The following is a 22,552-nucleotide window of genomic DNA, read 5'->3' as shown; positions in this document are numbered from 1 at the left end:
GGAGACAATTTGACTAGTTTACCGAAATTCACAATTGGCTACTTCAGCTCTCCTCTCTTCTGCTCTTCTCCCCTTCCTCTCCCCTCTCCCCCTCTCTTCTCTATTCTCCACCCCTGTGGGTGTCTCTCTCTTTGAGTGACATCTGATCACCAATGGCACTGTAATGATAATCTGATAACAGTGGGCCGGATAGGGCCATCCAAATGGGCTTTATCACATTACATTTAGACAAATGGCATGAAATGGCAACATTAAGATCCACTTAACGTGGGCTCTGCGCCACAGAAGGGCTCTCTGCCTGCCTCAGAGAGGGCTGAGTGGGCAGGGTGGTAGATGCTAGTGATGGGACGGTCTAATGGGGTTTTGATAGATGGATGCCATCATGCCAGCAGCCAGAGTGATGCTTTTCCCTGCTCCTCTGGAACAGTGGGAGATCTAAGAAATGTTTTGTTTTTCATAGTGATGAATGGGATTAACTAGCTTACACTGTTTATTATAAAGTCTTTGTCCCTCTGGTCTTTTTCCACAATAATTCTATCATAGCAATGAAACAGAGAGGGAGGAAGGTCTGGGAAAATGTGGAAGTGATGAGGAGCAAGGCAGATGGATGTGTTTAGGAGAAGAAAAGGAAGAAAGGAAGAGAGTGAAGGACAGACTGGTGGGATGAGGAGAGAAGAGAAAAGGCGTATTGAACAGAGTCGGAGGTAAAAAAGTGAGAATTTTGGAGAGAGAGAAAGCTGATTAATGAAAAAGCTGAATAGACTTCTTGCTAACAAACCTTGACATCTCCTTGGATACTCTGGCATCTGAGACCCTCCTTCAGCTGTGGCAGACAGGATTCTAATTTAGAACAAGGTATTTAGGCGTGACATGACTGTCTGTGTCTCCGTCTGTCTGCTTCTGTCTGGTCTGTCATCTCCTGGCCTTAATGATGTCTCAGGTCCTAGTCTGGCTGCCTGGGTCGTGTGATTCACCAGGCTATGGGTGGCAGCTACAGGCCACTGCATTGACTCAGACAGAATGCTCTGGCCAAACACAACGTCTGAAACAAACTTTATTCAACTTTTATGTTTTGGGCTTTGAGATTCTGAGTTTAGAAAGGAGCAGCATACACACAGAAATGTTTAAACACACTGGAAAAGATACAACTTTATTTCTCCCTGGTGGAACAATACAAAGTTAACAAGTGCAGAAACAATTCAACTCATAACTCTACATTGTAGTGGATTACAAGGACAGAATGTGGTGCACGTTATCATCATCACCACCACCACACCCACAGTGAGGTACCGACAAATCACTACAAAGCTTCTTTGTACAGGTGGAGATTTACTCTACGGCAACCTCAAGCAAGCGCTACCGATACACCAAGTGTGGAACCAACAGCACCCTGAACAGCTTCTACCACCAAGCCGTAAGACTGCTAAACAGTTAGTCCTGGTAGCTATTTGGTTAACTACTTATTAACTATCTGCATTGACCCTTTTTGCACTCACTGTTTTGACTCATTACATACGTTGCTGCTACTGTTCACTATGTCACTTTATTCCTAGTTATATGTACATATCTACCTCAATTACCTCGTACCCCTACACATTAACTCAGTACTGGTACTCCTTGTATATAGTCAAGTTATTGTTACTCATTATGTATCTATTATTACTTTTAATATTACGTGTTTTACATTTGTATTATTTCTCTATTTTCTTTCTCTCTGCACTGTTGGGAAGGGACCATAAGTATGCATTTCACTGTTAGTCCACAGCTGCTGTTTACTAGACGTTTAACTGAAGTCTGTGCCCAGTGGGTTGCTAGGGAAAGGGGCATTTCCCTATTTATCACGACTACATATTGTTGATGGAAAAGGAACTCCCTGCTCACAGTAGCTTTGCTTTGTTACAGCAGCACAGCACTATGGCTCCAGAGGAGACGTGTGTTCCCTAGCATATCTGATCTCTGCCATTTCCCCTGCTTTGAGCCCAATTAAATCCCCTTTGTATTGCAGCAGCTGTTTAAAATTCCTGCTCCTCCCAGTTTCCTAGCTGCTGCCACTGCTCTCTCTCACTTTCTGCAGGAGGGAGGGAGGTAGGGAAGGAGGCGGATGGAAGAAAGGAGCGGGGGAGAGAGAAGAGAGAGAGGGGGAGAGAGTGGGAGAGAGGGAAAGGGGGAGGGGGAGGGAGAGAGAGATAGGAGAGGGAGTGACAGAAAGAGAGAGGTAGTGACAGAAAGAGAGAGAGAGAGATGAGAGAGAGAGAGTGAGGGAAGAAATGAAGGAAGGAAAGAGAGGGGGAGGAAGAGAAAAAGAGAGAGTGCCAGTCCAGTCCAACCCAATTATTTCAGTTGGTCACATCTTATCTCAGCACTAGGTACAAGTCAACTTATATCGCACTTCTTGTGTTTTAAAAATGATATATTTCTATGATTATCTATATTATTAGTACTGCACTGTTGGGAAAGAGCTCTTAAGTAAGAATGTCTCTGTACTGTTGTATCCTGTGCACATGGCGAATAAACGTTGAAACTTTAAACATGTCAGCACAGGGTACAAGTTAACTCAAACTGACCAAATCTGAACTTTATTGCTGATTACAACAGATTATAATGTCAGCAAGGGTCATTCTTAAAACAGAAATGTGTAAAATGGTTGTACAAATCCAATGCATTTTTTGGGGCCTGCAGACTTCAGTGAACATATGAATCCAGATAATGACCAAACTATTTTTTCAGTATTGCTCTTTTAGAATTTGGGGGATAGCTGTGCTGCTCCTCCTGCCTACTGGCTGGTCAGGAGTGTTGGTGGAAATTCCAGTAACTCCCAAACAGAAGTGTGTATAGTTCTGCCCTTTTTATTGGCTCCTACCAAGGACACTGCAGTGTACTGCCTGCTGCATGGTTGGTACGGTCCAGGAATTCTCTGTACGTAATGTACTGGCTGTGCAGCTGCCAGATAGCCAGGTTACAGCTGCAGAATCGGGGAAGAGTGAAGAGAGACACACCCCTGTACTACACTGTATACGCTCTTAGAAAAAAGTGATATCTAGAACCAAAAAGGGTTCTTCGGCTGTCTCCATCGGAGAACCCTTGAAGAACCCCTTTTGGTTCCAGGTAGAATCCTTTCTATTCCAGGTACAACCGTTTTGGGTTCGATGTAGAACCCTTTCCACAGAGGGTTCTACATGGAACCCAAAAGTGTTCCTCCTGGAACCAAAAAGGGTTCTCCTATGGAGACAGCTGCAGAACCCTTTTGGAACCCTTTTCTCTACGAGCGGGCCTCCTGGTCTTCCTCCATCACAATCCTTCCCCCTCCCAGCCTGCTGACACAAACATATGCTTTATTCTCTCTCCCCCCTCCCAACACAACAAGGCTGTACTTTATGTATCAATCAGAAAGTACAGTATATGTCAGCAATTAGTTAAGCGCTGAGCACAGCTTTATTCCATCCCTGTGCGGATGCTAACACCTTTCTTTTTCACTGAAGTGATTATTTTGTCTGCACTCCACTCTTGCTCATTGCTAAGCTGACAAGGTTGCTTGAAGGGGAAGACCACTGTGTTCAGTAAGGTTTTATTATGTTGACATATGTCTTTTCCATAGACTTCACCTTGCGATTAAATCTATCCTGCAGAGAGAGCCTGGGTTTGCATCCCAAATGGCACCCTATTCCCTATATAGTGCATTACTTTTGACCTGAGCCCTACCAAATGTAGTGCACTATATAGGGAATAGGATGCCATTTGGGATGCAGAGCCTCAGATTCATTTCAGTGATTGCTCTGTGTGTGAGATGGTCTATGTTCTCATTTAGGTCAGGTCTCTCAATGCTGTACATTATTGCTGATAAGATTGGCTATTACCGGTATGGTACATTGGTGCTTATAATTTAAGTGAACCAAATTAATATACATTTTTATCATTATTCCTAATGGGTCTCTTTAACTAAAGCCTGGACAGGAAAAGGACTGGACATCAATTTGTGAAGGTTGTAGTAGAGGAAACTTCACCAACTTATGTTTAATTAGAAAAATAATAAGATCACAAAATACACACAAAGGCCTTTTCTGAAGACAGGGTGACACTGTAGAATATAGATATCTCTCGATTCAGGTGAGTCACTTGTCGCTGAAGCAAAATAGTGCAGTCCGTCTTCAAGATGCTCAGCGTCAACCTCCATGGTGAATCGCGTAGGATGTTTACCACTCATAGAGAGTCCCTGACTAGTTTACTTTAAATAAATCCCCAATAGATACAGTACTCCCACAACTTCTTCTGACTACTACTGAATTTAACCCCACACAGCAACCAAGTGCAATCAACACTCAAACACACAAATCAAACAAAGCCTCCTCGTTTGCAACCACATTTTATCCAGTTCACTTCAAGTCTCCATTGGTTTCTTATTAGAACAGTCCCAGCCCATGCAGGGGTATACATGGTCAGTTTCAGTGCCTGTGGCCTGTTCCTTAGCAGTGTTTGGGTAGCAGCAGCTCCATCCACCTGGGCCTTCTGTCGTAGTCTAGACGTCTCGTCATACTCTATCCTCCATAGCCCTGTGTGTAGGAGCTCAGAGGAATGGAGGTGAGCAGGAACTGCTAGCTAGCCGCTAGCGTCCGTAGGGCCAGCCACCCTGTGGTACGGTACTGTGTCAATAATCCAGCCAGACAGAGACAGGTGTCTGAGCCGTGCTATCCTCTGCCCGGCGTCGCTGCTCTCTACTCTTCTACTCATTCATCCTCTTGCAGCTTCACTCTGAATGGAAAAAAAGACAGTGATACACTATTAAAACTCTTACAACGATGGTATTGACAGTACAACCAATGCCCAGCTAAATGAATTAGACATACGCTGTATACTCTAGTTTCAGCGTTCTGCTCTGTTGTATGTTTGCATTGAACAAGGCCAGCGGGGGAAAGGCAATTCATCATTATTGTTGTTATCTTTTTTTCAATTGCAATGGAGTGAACAATAAAAGCAACAACCATTCCTCTCCATGGTGCTTCCTCTCTACCCGGCTGTCTTTAGTTTTTTTATAATATATTTATTAACATTTGTTACAATTTAACAATCATCGGGCGGCTTCACCCCCAGACATGCTGCTCCACACACACACACACACACACACACACACACACACACACACACACACACACACACACACACACACACACACACACACACACACACACACACACACACACACACACACACACACACACACACACACACACAAGGCAGACTTCACTTGATTGAATTTATTTACCACCCAAACGTTACCACGCAAACCCATTCAGCTGCAGTTGGGGTTGAAAGATACCATGTGAATATGCAGGAAATAGACACGCTTTGGAGACAAAAGAAATGACATGAAAGCTATTTGAAGCACCCAAGCTTATTTCTGGAGAGAATCTGGCATTAGTAAGTGGTATCTTTATCAGATTATTGTGTCACACTGCTCAGGTAGACTGGCAGGCAGATGACTGCTTTTAGTGTGTATGTTGCTGTATGGTCAAGTTTGGTCAAAGCAGTGCACCTACCATACATTGACCATCTGATGAATCAGAAACCAGACTGCCAGGCGATAGACTTGCTGATATGATACACTACATGACAAAAGTATGTGGACACCTGCCTGTCAAATATCTAATTCCAGAAACATGGGCATTAATATGGAGTTGGTTCCCCCCTTTGATGATATAACAGCATCCACTCCTCTGGGAAGGCTTTCCACTAGATGTTGGAACATTGCTGCGGTGACTTGCTTCCATTCAGCCACAAGAGCATTAGTGAGGTCGAACACTGATGTTGGGCGATTAGGCCTGGCTCGCAGTCGGCGTTCCAATTCAACCCAAAGGTGTTCGATGGGGTTGAGGTCAGAGCTCTGTGCAGGCCAGTCAAGTTCTTCCACGCCAAACTCTACAAAACTTTTCTGTATGGACCTCACTTTGTGCACGGGGGCATTGTCATGTTGAAACAGGAAAGGGCCTACTCAAAACTGTTGCAACAAAGTTGAAAGCACAGAATTGTCTAGAATATAATTGTATGCTGTAGCGTTAAGATTTCCAATCACTGGAAATAAGGGGCCTAGCCCGAACCATGAAAAACAGCCCCAGACCATTATTCCTCCTCCACCAAATGTTACGGATGGCACTATGCATTCGGGCAGGTAGCAATCTCCTGGCATCTGCCAAACCCAGATTTATCGGCCTGCCAGATGGTGAAGCGTAATTCATCATTCCAGAGAACACATTTCCAATGCTCCAGAGCCCAATGGCTGCTAAATTTACACCACTCCACTGACTTGGCATTACGCATGATGATCTTAGGCTTGTGTGTGGCTGCTCGGCCATGGAAACCCATTTCATGAAGCTCCTGATGAACAGTTCTTGTGCTGACGTTGCTTCCAGAGACAGTTTGGAACTCAGTAGTGAGTTTTGCAACCGAGGACAGCCGACTGTGAGCTTGTGAGGCCTTCCACTTCGCGACTGAGCCGTTGTTGCTCCTAGATGTTTCCACTTCACAGTAACAGCACTTACAGTTGACTGGGGCAACTCTAGCAGGGCAGAAATTTGATGAAATGACTTGTTGGAAAGATGGCACCCTATGACAGTGCCACGTTGAAAGTCACTGAGCTCTTCAGTAAGGCCATTCTACTGCCAATGTTTGTCTATGGAGAATGCATAACTGTGTGCTTGATTTTATAAACCTGTCAGCAATGGGTGTGGCTGAAATAGCCAAATCCACCTATTTTTTAGGGGTGTCCACATACTTTTGTGTATCTTAGCCACAGAGGCCTGACTGGAAATGGCTGTCAGGTGACGGTCAGGCAGACGGCTCAGCTCTGAGTCAGGGCCTATGACTGTGGAGGCAGATGCTACCTCGTTTGGTCGACTCTGCTATAGATGACCCTAGCTGGCCTGGTGAGGCAGCCTGGCATGCAGGCAGGCATCACCCAGGAGGTGGGTGGTCCATATGGCACCGGGCCTGGTTGCTGTGATCCGATACCAAATGTTCTGGTGATAATCACCATGGAGATAGAGCTTCATCTCTCGCTATGGTTAACATGCATTAATATGATATGAAATGCTGCTGGCTGCCTATTCAGTTTTCACACTGTCGATGCTACAGTAGTTTGCATTTCCTGCCGTACAGGAAAATTCTCAGCAACTAAAGAGTGATCAAATTAAGATCCTACATCTGTGCACACCAAGCCCTGAGCAGCTTGATTGTTGCTCACATACTGTATTATAAAGCCTAAAACCTAGTATCTGACCTAAATGATATTGCAGTTCAGCTATTTTTTATGATGCTCTGAGGCATCATACTAAGTTAGTATCAGTATGGGAACACGAGGAATCCAAAGAGCAGCACTAATCATAGAGAAGGGAAGGCTCAATCTGCCAACATCCCAAAACTGAATCCAGGACCTCTCTCTGGTACGGGGTCCATCAGACATGTGCAATTCAATGGTATCAAGAGAGTTAAGGGTTATCACCCCACCCCTGGGCAGAGACAACTGGCCTTGAGGCCAGGCACCACACCCTCATAGGGTAATTTTTCCCCCTTAATCATACCACAATCAACTTTTCCCAGTTGAATTTTGTATACATTTTTTATATGTACCCATTGATTCTTGAAGAATATAACTTATAAATGCCTCATGAGCTTAATTCCCTATCATAAATGAAATTATAAGCGTGTTTTACTACAATGTTTGTAAACAAGGTAAATGTAAACAAACATTATATAGCATCAAAACATGGTTAAAACTATACATTTTATATCATGGACCGTCAGTCCTTAGCACTCTCTATGAATTTGAAAGTGGTTCAATTTCTCCAGCCCCATCCCTTAGCTTTTTATAAAAACCGGGGCAGAGAAAACGCTTTATTATTGTTTCAACTGCTGATTGACCCTTTAATGTAGTGAGCTTTGAAATGATTGGTGTATGTTAATTTTAAAGTGATTCAAATGCATTAAAATGTTCAATGACGGTAGTATGATAAACTAAAGAAGATATACATTTTTTTCACGTTTTTGACATTTTTATGTTTACTTTTTGAAAATACTAATATTAATGGCCCAAAATACCAACAAATATAAATACTGACAGGTAGATGCAAAAATGTAATTTCAGCCTGTGGTGCTTGGCCTTAATATGACCAGACATTCTAACCAGATCTGAGACTTTGTACAGATGTAGGATCTTAATTAAAGACAGTTTGCTGTAGCAGGAAAATAATCCTACAGCAACAGAAAATGTGAATTATTATGTGCATTATAATGAATGATTTTTGTAGGGGTTGATACATTTTTTGTAAGGGGAAATCAAGTTACATTTCTAAATGGAAATTACAAACGTCAGAAGCCTTTTTAAACCTAAAATACACTGCAAGTTTTCAAATTTCCTGAAAGTTATCCTGCAACAGGGTGATCAAATTAAGATCCTACATCTGTAACTGTCAGGAGGAGATCCCGTTTCATTATTGAGCTCTGAGTGTTTTTTATTTGCGCTGTGCTGGGAGCTTCCAGGAACAGCTGTGTGTGTTTACTGCTGTGTAAAGGCTTGCTACAGGGCCCCAGTGGACCACAATGTCAAAAATATATCAGTTATGTGGCCATGTGCTCATGTGTTCTCCATGCACAAATTGTCAAAGAAAGCATACTAAAGCCTTGGATCTTTTTCTGTTATGAGCCAATATAGTCCACAGCTTCTTATCAATCATGGCATACTTGATACTGTCATGATCCCACTGTGCATATTATTTGTTCCACTTAACCAACAGGGACTTGTTGTCTGTTGAACTCATCGGTTCCTGTAAATACATGGCTGTGCATGAATAACTGATTGTGACTCTTCCTTTTAGCTAGAACATACAGTACCTGGTTAAACATTCTGTATTTGTTAAGGCAGACTTCAATACCTGAACAGCAGAATTTTTATAAATCTATCCACGGAGAGAAAGTAATATCAGATTCCCAGACCGCCTACGCTGAGCCAATAACAGATTTAAGTCTGTGCACACATAACAGCCTTCTCAAGTAGAATCCCAGCTAGAAAATGTGGTTCCTTCGAAGTTGTAGGAACGTACATTTTTGGTTTCCCATTGATTCTGGGAATGGAGCCATACGTTTCCTGACTGAACGTTTTTAAACTTTCTGAGAACCGAAGTGAACATTTTGCCTGTTCTGGTAACGTTAATCTTTAGGTTGCAGGGAGGTTCTGAGAACGTTTTACTATGGTTCCCTGAAAGTGTTCCTGGGATGTTTTATTAACGTTCTGAGAATGGAAATTATAGGGTATTTGAAGGTAATTAAATAACGTTCTCAGAACATGTTTCAGAAAGACTTTTAGTAAAACTGTTAACTTAGTTTGTGTTGAACTACAATCACAGAAAGGACACATGGAATTTTATCTGCTTAATCTTTAATCATGCAAACACATTTATTTTTTTATTGTGGCATGGTGTCAGTGAGATTCAAACCACTGCTCTTCTGTTCTCTATCCATGGAATTAGTCCACTGAGCCCCCAGGATGGAGCTAGCATGCCATGTTTTTTTTAACTCATACAAAGCTGTTAATTTTTGTCTATTCAAGCAGACCCCATTTCAAAGGAAACAAGCACTCAATAAGATCACACACTTAACAAGATAGAGGATAGAGATAGTTTTGTTGACACTGCGAATGGAATGTATATGTTTTTAAATAACATTCTTAGAACGTTATTTGAACATTACTAATGTTTTCTTGTGGTTTTTGTGGAACGTTTTCTTAATTTTCTGAAAACTTGACTTTAAATAGAACCATGAGAAAACCTGTAGAAAACCATTATGCTGAAGTACTGAAATTCCCACAGAACATTGTTTCTTAATACTCTCTAAATGTTCTGAGATCATGACTTTAAATAGAACCATGGGGAAACCTGTAGAAAATGATGTAAATGATGTATGTTACGTTATGTACTGAAATTCCCACCTAAGAAACATGGATCTCAGAAAGTTATGTGCTAGCTGGGTATCCTGCACCATTCCCATAACGTTGTGGGAAGGTTGTATGCAAGATAACCGTACGACCACCATGCTCTCACCAAGCTCTAAGAAATATATGGTTCTCACAACGTTATGTGCTAGCTGGGATTATGGTAAACAGTGTTCCCACACATTAACTTGCCATGCTGCAATTCCTCCCCACAAAGAAATAGATGCAGAGAAATGATCTGATACTTTTGCTGAAGTATTGTTGTGGCAGGTAGCCTAGTGGTTAGAGCGTTGAACTAGTAACTGGAAGGTTGCAAGATTGAATCCCTGAGCTGACAAGGTAAAAATCTGTCGTTCTGCCACTGAACAAGGCAGTGTTCGTCATTGAAAATAAGAATTTGCTTTTAACTGACCTGCCTAGTTAAATAAAGGTTTTTAAAAAAAATGTTGTAGATTATGCTCCAGTTTGGTGACCTTTGACCCCTATTTCTGTTGGTTTACATCCGACTAACAAACAGATGTTCCTCTAAGTATGAATCTAATTCTCAGCCATTACCCATCATCCTCCCTGTTCCTGGGGTTACGGCTCTGTCACTTGCAACTTAACTCAAGACCATCTGATGATGACGCATTGTTTGTGTATATATTTGGACAACAAACTTTGGATCCTATTCAGTCACAACCGACTACAGAATTTGCAGTGTAAGACAATAACAATGTGATTTTCATCTCGTACCAGAAAAACAGCTTGTGATTGGACAGAGTCTTTAGCCTCAGTCTTTGAGATGGTATCATCTCAACGTTTGTATCATTTGGAACTTGTACAGATTATGAAAATGTCATAACAAATGAATGCTTACTGAAAGCACTCGCTTTGAACTTCCTAAGCCAAACTCAGCTTACTCAAAACAATAAAATGTTTTGTCAAATATTACATCTTTATTTTCAGAACAAGATCATACTGTTGCTAACACATCCATAACAACCTTACGGAGTCATAATGCAGTCTTCACTACCAATCATCTATTACAACAGTATGTATTACCATCAAGTAGCCTATGGATGCTACCTTCCTATAGGCCTACTTTGTCTTTTATCCACAATGTGAATCCTGACCCAAACCTAATCCATTTTCAAAGACCCTATGTTCTGTGTGAAGCTGGCCTGTTTCCAGTAGGAGTCAAGCATCCCTGACTGAGACTGATGAGGCCTCTCAGACTGAACTGACTGCTCTCTCTAACAAGGTGCCTCTGTGGACATGTCTGGTGGCACAGGTGTAGGATCTTTATAATGATTTGACCAGTATTGTCACAGCAAAATAGTCATGCAGCAACAGGATTTGAACATTTAGTCAATATTGTTGCATGATCGGTGCTTAGCCTTTTAGCTGGCCAAAATTAGGCTACATGCAATACTGTTAATATAACCATGTGCTAGTGCAGGTTTTCAGGGAATTTATGTAAATAATTAAGCTAATCTTATTCTAAGAAAATAAGAGTGGTACAGAAATGAACATTAAATTATCTGGCAACAGCTCTTGTGGACATTCCTGCAGTCAGCATGCCAATTGCACGCTCCCTCAAAACTTGATATATTTGTGGCATTGTGTTGTGTGGCACTTATTACAGTGGCCTTTTATGGTCCCCAGCACAAGGTGCACCTGTGTAATGATCATGCTGTTTAATCTTCTTGATATGCCACACCTGTCAGGTGGATGGATTATCTTGGCAAATGAGAAATGCTCACTAACAGGGCCACTGTTTGCTCACTAACAAAAACACATTTGTGCACACAATTTGAGAGAAATAAGCTTTTTGTGCGTATGAAACATTTCTGGTATCTTTTATTTCAGCTCATGAAACATGGGACCAACACTTTACATGTTGCATTTATATTTTGTTCAGTATAATTACGCATATATTCATCAATAGGACAGGGTCTATGGACAGGTGTTTCTGTGAACATGTCCCACTGGTAGTTACTAGGAATGTGTTCACCGCTAGCACAGATTCTGTCTCAGCTCAAAACCCTGACTCTGACGGTCTGGCACGGCCAACAAACCCATTTGTCATATCTCTGCTCTCATTAACTTATCATAGACAGTCAGAGAGATGGCTTGGCCAAAGGACTGATGTCTGTCTGTCTGCCGTTCTGGCTGTCTGGCTCGTAGTGAGAGCTCTGTGTTTTGAGTACAAGCCAGCTCCTCGACACCAAGAGAATGTCTGAGGCAGAGATTGATCCAATCCTTTGATGAAGATTGAGGTTATTCTGACTGTGTTGATCCAATCCTTTGATGAAGATTGAGTTTGTTCTGATTGACATAACTTTTTTTTTGATTGAGGTTATTCTTCCAGTTGTTCTTTGAATTCCTTGAAGACAGATATACAGTGCATTCGAAAAGTATTCATACCCCTTGACTTTTTAAACATGTTGTTATGTAACAGCCTTATTCTAAAATTGATCAAATATTTTTTTCCTTCATGAATCTACACACAATATCCCATAATGACAAAGTGAAAACAGGTGTTTAGACATTTTTGCTAATTTATATATATATATATATAAAATAGAAATACCTTATTTAAATAAGAATTCAGACCCTTTGCTATGAGATTTGAAATTGAGCTCAGGCACATCCTTCTTCCATTGATCATCCTTGAGATGTTTCTATAACTTGATTGGAGTCCACCTGTGGTAAATTCAATTGATTGGACATGATTTGGAAAGGCACACACCTGTCTATATAAGGTCCCACAGATGACAGTGCATTTCAGAACAAAAACCAAGCCATGAGGTCGAAGGAATTGTTCGTAGTGCTCCAATTGTGTTGAGGCACAAGGTTACCAAAACATTCCTGCAGCATTGGAGCCACCAAGACTCTTCCTAGAGCTGACCGCCAAGCCAAACTGAGCAATCGGGGGAGAAGGGCCTTGGTCAGGGAGGTGACCAAGAACATGATGGTCACTCTGACAGAGCTCCAGAGTTCCTCTGTGGAGAAGGGAGAACCTTCCAGTAGAACAACCATCTCTTCAGCATTCCACCATCAGGTCTTTATGATAGTGTCCAGACAGATGCCACTCCTCAGTAAAAGGCACATGGAGTTTGTCAAATGTACCTAAACGACTCTCAGACCATGAGAAACAAGATTCTCTGGTCTGATGAAACCAAGATTGAACTCTTTGGCCTGAATGCCAAGCATCACGTCTGGAGAAACCCTTGCACCACCCCTACGGTGAAGCATGGTGGTGGCAGCATCATGCTGTGGGGATGTTGTTCAGCGGCAGGGACAGGGAGACTAGTCAGGATCAAGGGAAAGATGAACGGAGCAAAGTACTGAGAGATCCTGATGAAAACCTGCTCCAGAGCGCTCAGGACCTCTGAGTGGGGCGAAGGTTCACCTTCCAACAGGACAATGACCCTAAGCACACAGTCAAGACAACGCAGGAGTAGCTTCAGGACAAGTCTCTGAATGTTATTGAGTGGCAAGACAGACCCCGGACTTTAAATCGACCTAATATCTGGAGAGACCTGAAAATAGCTGTGCAGCGACACTCCCCTTCCAACCCGACAGAGCTTGAGAGAATCTGCAGAGAAGAATAGGAGAAACTCCCCAAATACAGATTTGTCAAGCTTGTAGTGTCATACCCAAGAAGACTCAAAGCTCTAATCGCTGGCAAAGGTGCTTCAACAAAGTACTGAGTAAAGGGTCTGAATAGTTATGTAAATGTTATATTTCCGTTTTAAAATTTTAATCAATTTGCAAACATTTCTAAAAACCTGCTATTGCTTTATCATTATGGGGTATTGTGATGAGGACTTATTATTATTTTTATCCATTTTAGAATAAGGCTGTAACATAACAAATTGTGGAAAAAGTAAAAGGGTCTGAATACTTTCAAAATGCAGTGTATATGTGGGTCGAGGCTGGATGTGTCTCTCCAAGATACCATTGGTTGTCTCTCACTTTCCTCCTCTAAGTGGTGCGAGTGACTGAAGGAGCATGTTGAGACATGATATGGTATTGAGTAGGTGACTGCATGTGTGTGTGGGAAGATGTGACACAAGTGAGTATGTGTGTGTGTGTGTGTAAGGTTAGAACAGGTGAGGGCATGAGAGTGTGGCGAGGCTCAGTGTTTCTGATTCCCATCATCCTACGAAGTGTTTGGTGGCAATCAAATCAAAGTTTATTGGTCGCTTACACAGTTTAGCAGATGTTGTAGAGGGTGCAGCAAAATGCTTATGTTACTAGCGCTAAACAATGCAGTAAAATGTAAACTGTACGCAATAATAACAAATTCTACAAATCAAGAAATGTCAGTATGAATCCAATTAACAACCAAATAGCACTGTAACAGTAATGAAATGGTAAATAATGTTTTGTGTCATTTTGGACCACCAACATTTCTTGTCTAGCGTATTTAGTTTTGTCAACATATGGAAAGTTTACAGACAAATTAGCTGTTCCCATCAGGCCTGTTGGGAATTGTTTTATCCAACATGGAGGCTACTTTACTTGCATAAAACGGTTAGATGGAAACCTGGTTACAAACATGAAGTTTGTTAACAATTCCAAGAGGCATGAGGGGAAAATTCTACCTTCTCCTGTCCTACAGCCTAGGCTATTTTCCTATCCAATCCCACTTATAACCAAAATCCTGACTCCTGTCCCACATGAACATTCCTAACTTTATTCTGTAATCCATAGGTTGCATTATAAAAACACCTCTCTCGCCTATGCATGACAAGATACCTCTATAACATTTCCCCGCTACTCTGCGCGGGCTCATACTTGCTTAGAGCTTCAGTAAAGAATGTGTGATCAACAAATGGTATGAGAGTTTTTAAAACTGAGTTGGTATTTAAACTATTTCCACTCCCCGTTATTCATTATCTTATCTGCTATCTGAAAAGGAGATGGGAGATATTCTGTCATTCGTTGAAGGAGGTTATCTAGCAAGCTTAGCAACTTTGGTCATTTGGCTTTTGTTATACAGTTACAAAGTTTGTATGATTCGACAACGTTTTGTGTGTCCTGGAGCGCTCTCTGTGTTTTAAATGCTTCAAATGTATCCCGGGACTCTAGGTATAAATCTGAATTATTCCCGGTATTGAAACTTGGTCTATGCTGGAGATGCCAAATCTCTTCTTAGGGAGAAATATTGTGCTGATGGTTTGCTATGGTAACTTTCACTTAGCAACATTGTAACATTCAACGAGACAGAGAGCAAGACAACATGAGGTGATGAACCCTGAGGGAGAATATGCTAGGCTCCCTTGTGCTTTCTGCTGTATATAATTAAATCATGAGCACCAAATGGCATTTGAAAAGTGTTACTTTCCTGATCCTGACAACTCTATACAAGTCCATACTGTATAATGCACAATGAGTCTGAATGGACATCCACTGTGTGACGGGGTGACTCACCAGACGGTGGGTGTGTGGTAGGGGAGGAGCGTGGGGCTCTGGCCCTCGCCTCTGAGGCTGTGTCTGGGGTGGTGGTGGCTGAGGGCCATGGGGTGACCCTGGGCCTGGTTCTGGGTCTCACTCTCCTCTCCTGGGACCGGCCGGTGCCACTGGCTCCTAGCCTTCTTCAGCCAGCGTCCTCCAAGACCCCACTTCTCCAGGTAAACCCGACACAGCTCATAGTTCATGGCAGAGTAGTAGAGGAAGTCCAGGGCTAGCAGCACCATGACGAAGAAGCCATAGATCCACACTCCTACCAGGGCTGTGTAGTTACTGTAGAGAACAGATAGGTGAAGAGAGAGACGGAGTGAGAATGGCATGAAATATAATTCAAAATATTTTTATGTTGCATTTCAAGCATATTTTTTTGTAATTTGATATTACGATAAAGGAAGTACTTTACTGAGATGTAAAGGGGACTCTCATAGCCTATCCATTTTAATAACTTCATCACTCTTCAATATTTTGTCCCAGTATTCAACACCAACACATTTAATGTATTTCACATGCCATAAGGATTTATGTGGTGCATTAAACCATTTGCGGGATTCACTCTCCAACCCATAAATCGCTGCAAGGTAAAAATGAGTGCAAATAGTTTCCAATTACACTCTACCTCCACGGACAGCATTATGAATGAGTCTTGTAATAAATGTCTCGAGGATGTTAGTAAGATGATGATCTTACGGAGCAGAGCTGTGCATTACAAAAGGGACTACCCAGGAAGATACTACCCATTCCTATTAGAATGCAAAACCCCAAAGTCGACTTAAAATGATCATTCTGACCAAGAAAGACAGATGAGACAGAGGATGTTACGGCCAAAGTGAGGTTTATCATATGGAGGGAACACCAAAGCTTGATGATTAGTTGATTATTATCAGCTGTGTATTGCTAGGGTAAAACCAAAACGTGCAACCCTTGGGGTCCCGAAGTCCGAGTTTGGGAAACCCTGGTCTAATACATAACATGCTGACCAAATAGCTCCTTGGATGGCGTTGTAGATATTTCACAACACCAGGAATAATAACCCCACCATGGTCACTAAGCTTTGCAACTGCACTCAAACAAACCCAAATAAAACCCCTGTTTACCTTGTCTCACTTCCCTCGCCGGGCCTGTGTGACATATAGCTGACTGTTTGCATAGCTTAGCAGTCTATGGTGATGTGTAAATCTGTCTGTTTAAGGCCAGCGGGGCCATTCAGGAGTGTATTTAAGTGAACCTAGAGTAAGCAAAGGGGACTGTTTGGACAGCTGTCTGTGTGGAGAGATTGATGAGATCAGACTCACCACACAGCAACAACAAATGTTAGATAACGTTAAACAAGGCAAATTTCCTAATGCATACACATGAAGTCATCACCTGCTAATACCAGTACATGGTGCAATCATAAGCTACAATAATAGACTAGCTCATGCTCCTAACAGTAGACAGAACGCTCAGAGTCTCAGACCCAGTGCTATTGCCAGTTTAACCTGGGGCCAGTGGTAAATATCACCACTTCAGCTGTGTAGTCCAGAGCGGAGGAGGATGAAATGGCCTCCCATTATGTTATCAGCCACTAGATGTAATATCCTGACCTGCCAGAGGGGCTGTGTAACTGGCCATAGAGAGCACACGCTGAGAGGGTATTAGAGGAGAGGGTAGAGAGAGAAAGAGAGAGTGCGCGAGAGAGAGCACTCTATGTTTCTGTTTGTCACTGAGCTTCTTCACACTCTGGGAGGTCATTCCTCCCTGTCTGTTCTCTTACTGAGCTCCTTCACAGTCTGGGAGGTCATTCCTCCCTGTCTGTTCTCTCACTGAGCTCCTTCACACTCTGGGAGGTCATTCCTCCCTGTCTGTTCTCTCACTGAGCTCCTTCACAGTCTGGGAGGTCATTCCTCCCTGACTGTTCTCTCACTGAGCTCCTTCACACTCTGGGAGGTCATTCCTCCCTGTCTGTTCTCTTACTGAGCTCCTTCACAGTCTGGGAGGTCATTCCTCCCTGTCTGTTCTCTTACTGAGCTCCTTCACACTCTGGGAGGTCATTCCTCCCTGTCTGTTCTCTCACTGAGCTCCTTCACAGTCTGGGAGGTCATTCCTCCCTGACTGTTCTCTCACTGAGCTCCTTCACACTCTGGGAGGTCATTCCTCCCTGTCTGTTCTCTTACTGATCTCTACCCGGTTGCTGCAGACGGAGCTGTTGGCTACATAGAGAAAGATTTCTATTTAAGTCTGTCATAGTACTGTGTAGTATAGTGTAGTGCAGTGTAGTAGTGTAGTGCATTGCAGTGTAGTCAAATCAAATTTAATTTGTCACATGCGCCAAATACAACGGGTGTAGACTTCACTGTGAAACGCTTGCTTACGAGCCCTTCCCAACAATGCAGTTAAAAATAATAATAAAAAGAAAAATAGTAACACAAGAGGAATAAAATACACAATAATGAAGCTATGTTCAGGGAGCACCAGTACCAGATCAATGTGCAGGGGTATGAAGTATTTGAGGTAGATATGTACTTGAAGGCAGGGTAAAGTACCTAGGCATCAGGATAGATTATAATAAGAGTAAAATAAAGAACAGAGTAGCAACTGCAGCATATGATCAGTGTAAAAGTATGTAAGTATGTGTTTGTGTGTGTGAGTGAGCGTGTGTATAGTGTGTGTAATGTATATAGTCTTGTGAGTGTGCATAGAGTCAGTGCAGATAGTCCGGCTAACCATGTAATTAACTATTTAGCATTCGTATGGCTATTTAGCAGTCTTATGGCTTGGGGATAGATGCCGTCTCGGAGTCTGTTGGTCCGAGAGCCAATGCTCTGGTACTGTTTGCCGGACGGTAGCAGAGTGAACAGTCTATGGCTTGGGTGGCTGGAGCAATTTTTCACGACTGTGCAGGTGTGTGTGGACCATGTTAAGTCCTTAGTGATGTGGACATCAATGAACTTGAAGCCCTCGACCCGCTCCACTACAGCCCTGTTCGATGTGGATGGAGGCATGGTCTCTGCTCTTTCTCCTGTAGTCCACAATCAGCTTCTTGGTCTTACCGACATTTGTAGTGTAGTGCAGTATTATAGTATACTATAGAATATTACACTATAGTACAGTATAGTAAGATACAGTACACTAAAGCACTTTATTAAACTTTGCTGAGCGATGGCATCCGCAGGCAGCCCACCCACTCACTCAGTAACAAAGCCTCAGCTCTTCACTGCTGTGGTTCTGATTCTCTCTGTAGGTGTAGATCAATGTCAATGTGCCCTTTGAGCACCAGTCAAATGGTGTCAATGAGTGGGATATTGTCAAGGGAGCTAACAGCTTATCAATCACTAACATTTAAAGGCCAGGGCTTTTTTCTCTGTGGAAATGTCTCAATTGTGAGTGAGAAGCTAATGGCTGTTTCCTTGCAGATAACTTTTTCTATGTTCTTAAGGTATCCGCTCAACCTAATGTAAGTAGCCTAGCATTTTATAATAACAGTACACTGTATAATAGAATCACAATAATTAGCCTACTAACAGACAAAGAACAGCACCACTCCATATATGCACTGCGAAAACCTGAATTGGACTCACTTGTGTTTGAAGCCGTCTGTGGTGGTGGTGAGGTTGACCTGCATGACCGTCTGGAACTCAGTCTCCTTACAGCAGTACTTGAAGGCAGTGTTGTTGTGGTGACAGCAGAACATGTAGGTCTTGTTGTCAGAGAGACGAGGGCAGTGGAAACCAAAGTGGTAGCGCCCCTTGTGGTCGGAATATGGTTCACACACTCTGAAATTAGCTGATAGAGCTGTGGAAGAGAGAGAGACAGAGAGTGAGAGCAAGACAGAGAGAGAGAGCGAGAGAGCGAGAGAGAGAGAGAGAGAGAGAGAGAGAGAGAGAGAGAGAGAGTTTAATACTGTAGTCTTCTTGGAAAGCACTTACACTTTGTGAGGTAAAATATTTTTCAGAATTGTTTTACAAATCTGATAAATGGATTATAATGATTGGGAACATCATGATTCAGCTTGTTGTGATTTCAATTACGTTGTAAATGATGGAAAACCATGCAGAAATCAACAGACATTTACTAATCTCTGTAGAAGGATAATAAATGTGAAGGATTGAGTCAACCAGAGAGGTGTTTCTCTTTGATGGGAGTCATGGAAACATAATTTGGCAGCCTGGACTCATGTAGACAATCACCAATTACCAATCTGTCATTGTAACAGACCAGAGATAATGATCAAGGCTGTATCATATGTCATTGTGTACCAAGACAAAACCACGTGTTAGACAGACACCATCACAACCAATCAGGATTGACAATTTGGCATCTTTTCATATTTTATTACCATTAATAACACATAATATAATAACAGGTAAAAGCGTCCCCCATAGCATAGCTGGGGAAAGCCCTTCTAGCATTAGGGAATGAGTGCTGCCTGCAGTAGCAATGACAGAGGACGAGAACTGTAACAAGGTCATGTCTTTGTATCTTCCTCTTAATGATGGGGGGGGGGGGAATTATATATTTCTGCTGCTGATGGTAAAGGTATTATCTAATCCTATGCAGGCCAAGCAGGAACAGATTGGTCATTTGAAAGGGGAGAACACTCAGATCTAATGAGCTTGGCTTATTGCCTCACTCCAGGCCGGCTGACTGAATGGCTGACTGACTGGCTGGCTGGATAGCTAGAATTGACTTCCCTCCGACTCTCTCTAATTGTCAGGCTTTTGCGTCCATGCTGAACAGGGAAGTAGAATGAGGAGTGAGGAAGCTGTAATGAAGCCTTACTCCAGAGGTTTAAAGTCAGAGATTGATTTGAGAGACAGAAATTGGCTCTTTATTCTACCTTGTATCTTTGCTAGGAAATAAGAAAGATTTGATTGTATTTGATGAGAATAGCAAAACTTCATCTTGAGGTTTAATAGTATGCAGACTCTCACAAAAGTGTGTGCACTCAAACACACTCACAGCAGTACATTGTCTTCTATCTCATTACCCTTCTTTATCTGTGAAATAACCTCTCACAAATAGATATAAGCCACTTAAGCTTCTGAAATACAATTTTTGTCAGCACTCAAATCAGGAATTCATATACTGTACTGAACTGATAGAAAAGAGGAGCTGGCAGATGTCACAGAAAAATATAGAAATGTCATATGTGTACATTTTCAGGGACAATTTCTCAAACATGTACAGACCTGTAACTGTATACTGCAATGTAAAGGTAAATGTGAAGATGATATATAAATCAAACCAGTGACTTCTAAAAGGTCAAATATCAATCCCAAACTGACATTGGAAAGACAGCTTTATTTATTCAAAAATATTCCCATCTAACTCCGCCTCTGGTATTCTGATCCTATAGCTAATCTCATAATTGACAGGATATAAAGGAAGGGTCAGCGGTAATAGCAGGGTGAATTGGCAATAAGGAAGCAGAGCAGCTCGGGATCAGAAGTGGACCATAAAGTCCTCTAATGATGCAAGACTTAAAGAGTTAGGGAGAGGAGAGGCAGAACAGGGGGAAGGCAGTTTCAGTCTTATTAGAGGGAAAACATCTGGATCTGGTTAGGGAATCATCGTAAACGTTGCCATGTTGTTAATTACATTAACACCTTTACAATTTTAGCATACTACAGTAAGCAGTTTGGCTCAATTGTTACGTTTACAACCTCAACCTGTGAGCTGAAAAACAAAAAAACAAGATAAAGTTTGTAGGTTACCGACAGAGTTTCACAAATGCAGTAATCAACATTGATGTTTTACCATGCAGAATACTGTTCCTGAGACAGTCATACACCAGTCTCGCTTGCCAGACTCACAGGCAACTATGGGAAAAGAGTACACACTTAAACACAAACACTGTGACGGAGCTGGCCATACCCTGTGCACATCAAGAGGTTCAAATAATAACTGAACTGATAAAAACGGTCAGAATTCAATAAATATTTATTAGGATATAAAACAGATGTTTTTAAAGAGGTTAAAACCCAGACCATGCTAAAAGGTTCTTAAAACAAAACTTTTCCTGCAGAGAATATAGCAAGTCTACCTCTTCCAATAATTCTTTCCCCACTGTTCAAACAGACCACCTTTCAAGACACAAACCAACACACCTGAAAACACTGAAATTGACAAGGCAAACTACTGAAATGTTGAGGATGAAGTTGATGTTAAATGTAGAAATATGTCATGGCTTGATTAATGTCTGTTTTGGGCCCAATTAGCACACAAGTAACAAAATCACACATTTAAAACAGGTGAAAGTGAAGATACATTGAATGGAATAAAATGCATTCACACACACACACACACACACACACACACACACACACACACACACACACACACACACACACACACACACACACACACACACACACACACACACACACACACACACACACACACACACACACACACACACACACAAAGAAGTGTATTAAACCGCACTGACCTGCGGTGGACAGCAGGAGGAAGATGACCGTCAGGACATTGAAGGACTGCCGGCTGGTGACAGTCATCTTCGGGTCCTCATATAGGACAGAGGACAGGAGGGGAGATTCTCTGCTTTAGCTGTACCAGGACATCATCTGCTCTTTGACCCAAACAATCACATTGCTGCTGCTGTCCGGTGAGCCACCTGGATGCAACAAGACAACCAATGAATCACTTAATTAGATGAAATGTATGTTATAAAGCCTGTTGTGGAAGAACTATATCAACAGCTGTCGAAAAAAGGGCTACAGAAACTAAGAGTATAGAAGCTTTGGATCAAATAACATAAATGTAATCACAGGTTATTTTCTCTGATTGGACAATTGCGCCTTGCAGCATTCACCATGGACCAAAACGATTTGAAAAAGTGTTTCTCACCCTTCTAAAAGTTGTGATCAATAGGAGTGCTTGTGTTGTTAAATCTGGGACTCTCTCACCTAGTGATAAATCATACAAAGTGAGAAGAGGACCCTGTCTGGCTACAGAGGTGTTCTCGATGAGTCTGCTTGTAGTGATGCATCACAGCAGTTCATGGAGGAAATCTCTCGTTTAAATACTGAGTGTCCCTGCGAGGCCTGTGTCGTGGCTGCCATTAGCATCGTACCACTCTATCAAACCTGTCCAACATCCGCACACTGTGGCTTAGTG

The 22,552-nt window shown here is 42.1% G+C and overlaps 1 protein-coding gene across 1 annotated transcript in view; it reads right to left on the bottom strand.

The window, feature by feature from the left end:
* Positions 1–1,123: 1,123 nt before the first annotated feature.
* Positions 1,124–22,552, bottom strand: part of LOC106584473 (protein shisa-like-1a) — a 43,375-nt gene continuing 21,946 nt past the window's right edge. The window contains exons 2-5 of the mRNA XM_014169841.2: positions 21,864–22,049; positions 18,994–19,207; positions 15,398–15,709; positions 1,124–4,746 (exon numbers count right to left, since the gene is read on the bottom strand). Coding sequence (XP_014025316.1) covers position 4,746; positions 15,398–15,709; positions 18,994–19,207; positions 21,864–21,930 — 594 coding nt within the window. The 5' untranslated portion in view covers positions 21,931–22,049 and the 3' untranslated portion in view covers positions 1,124–4,745. The remainder of the gene's footprint in view (positions 4,747–15,397; positions 15,710–18,993; positions 19,208–21,863; positions 22,050–22,552) is intronic.

The sequence above is a fragment of the Salmo salar genome, chromosome ssa23 (assembly GCF_905237065.1).
Source record: "Salmo salar chromosome ssa23, Ssal_v3.1, whole genome shotgun sequence".
NCBI classification, from domain to species: domain Eukaryota; kingdom Metazoa; phylum Chordata; class Actinopteri; order Salmoniformes; family Salmonidae; genus Salmo; species Salmo salar.
Note: the sequence above shows the minus strand (reverse complement) of the source record. Positions and strands in the feature narration are given on the sequence as shown.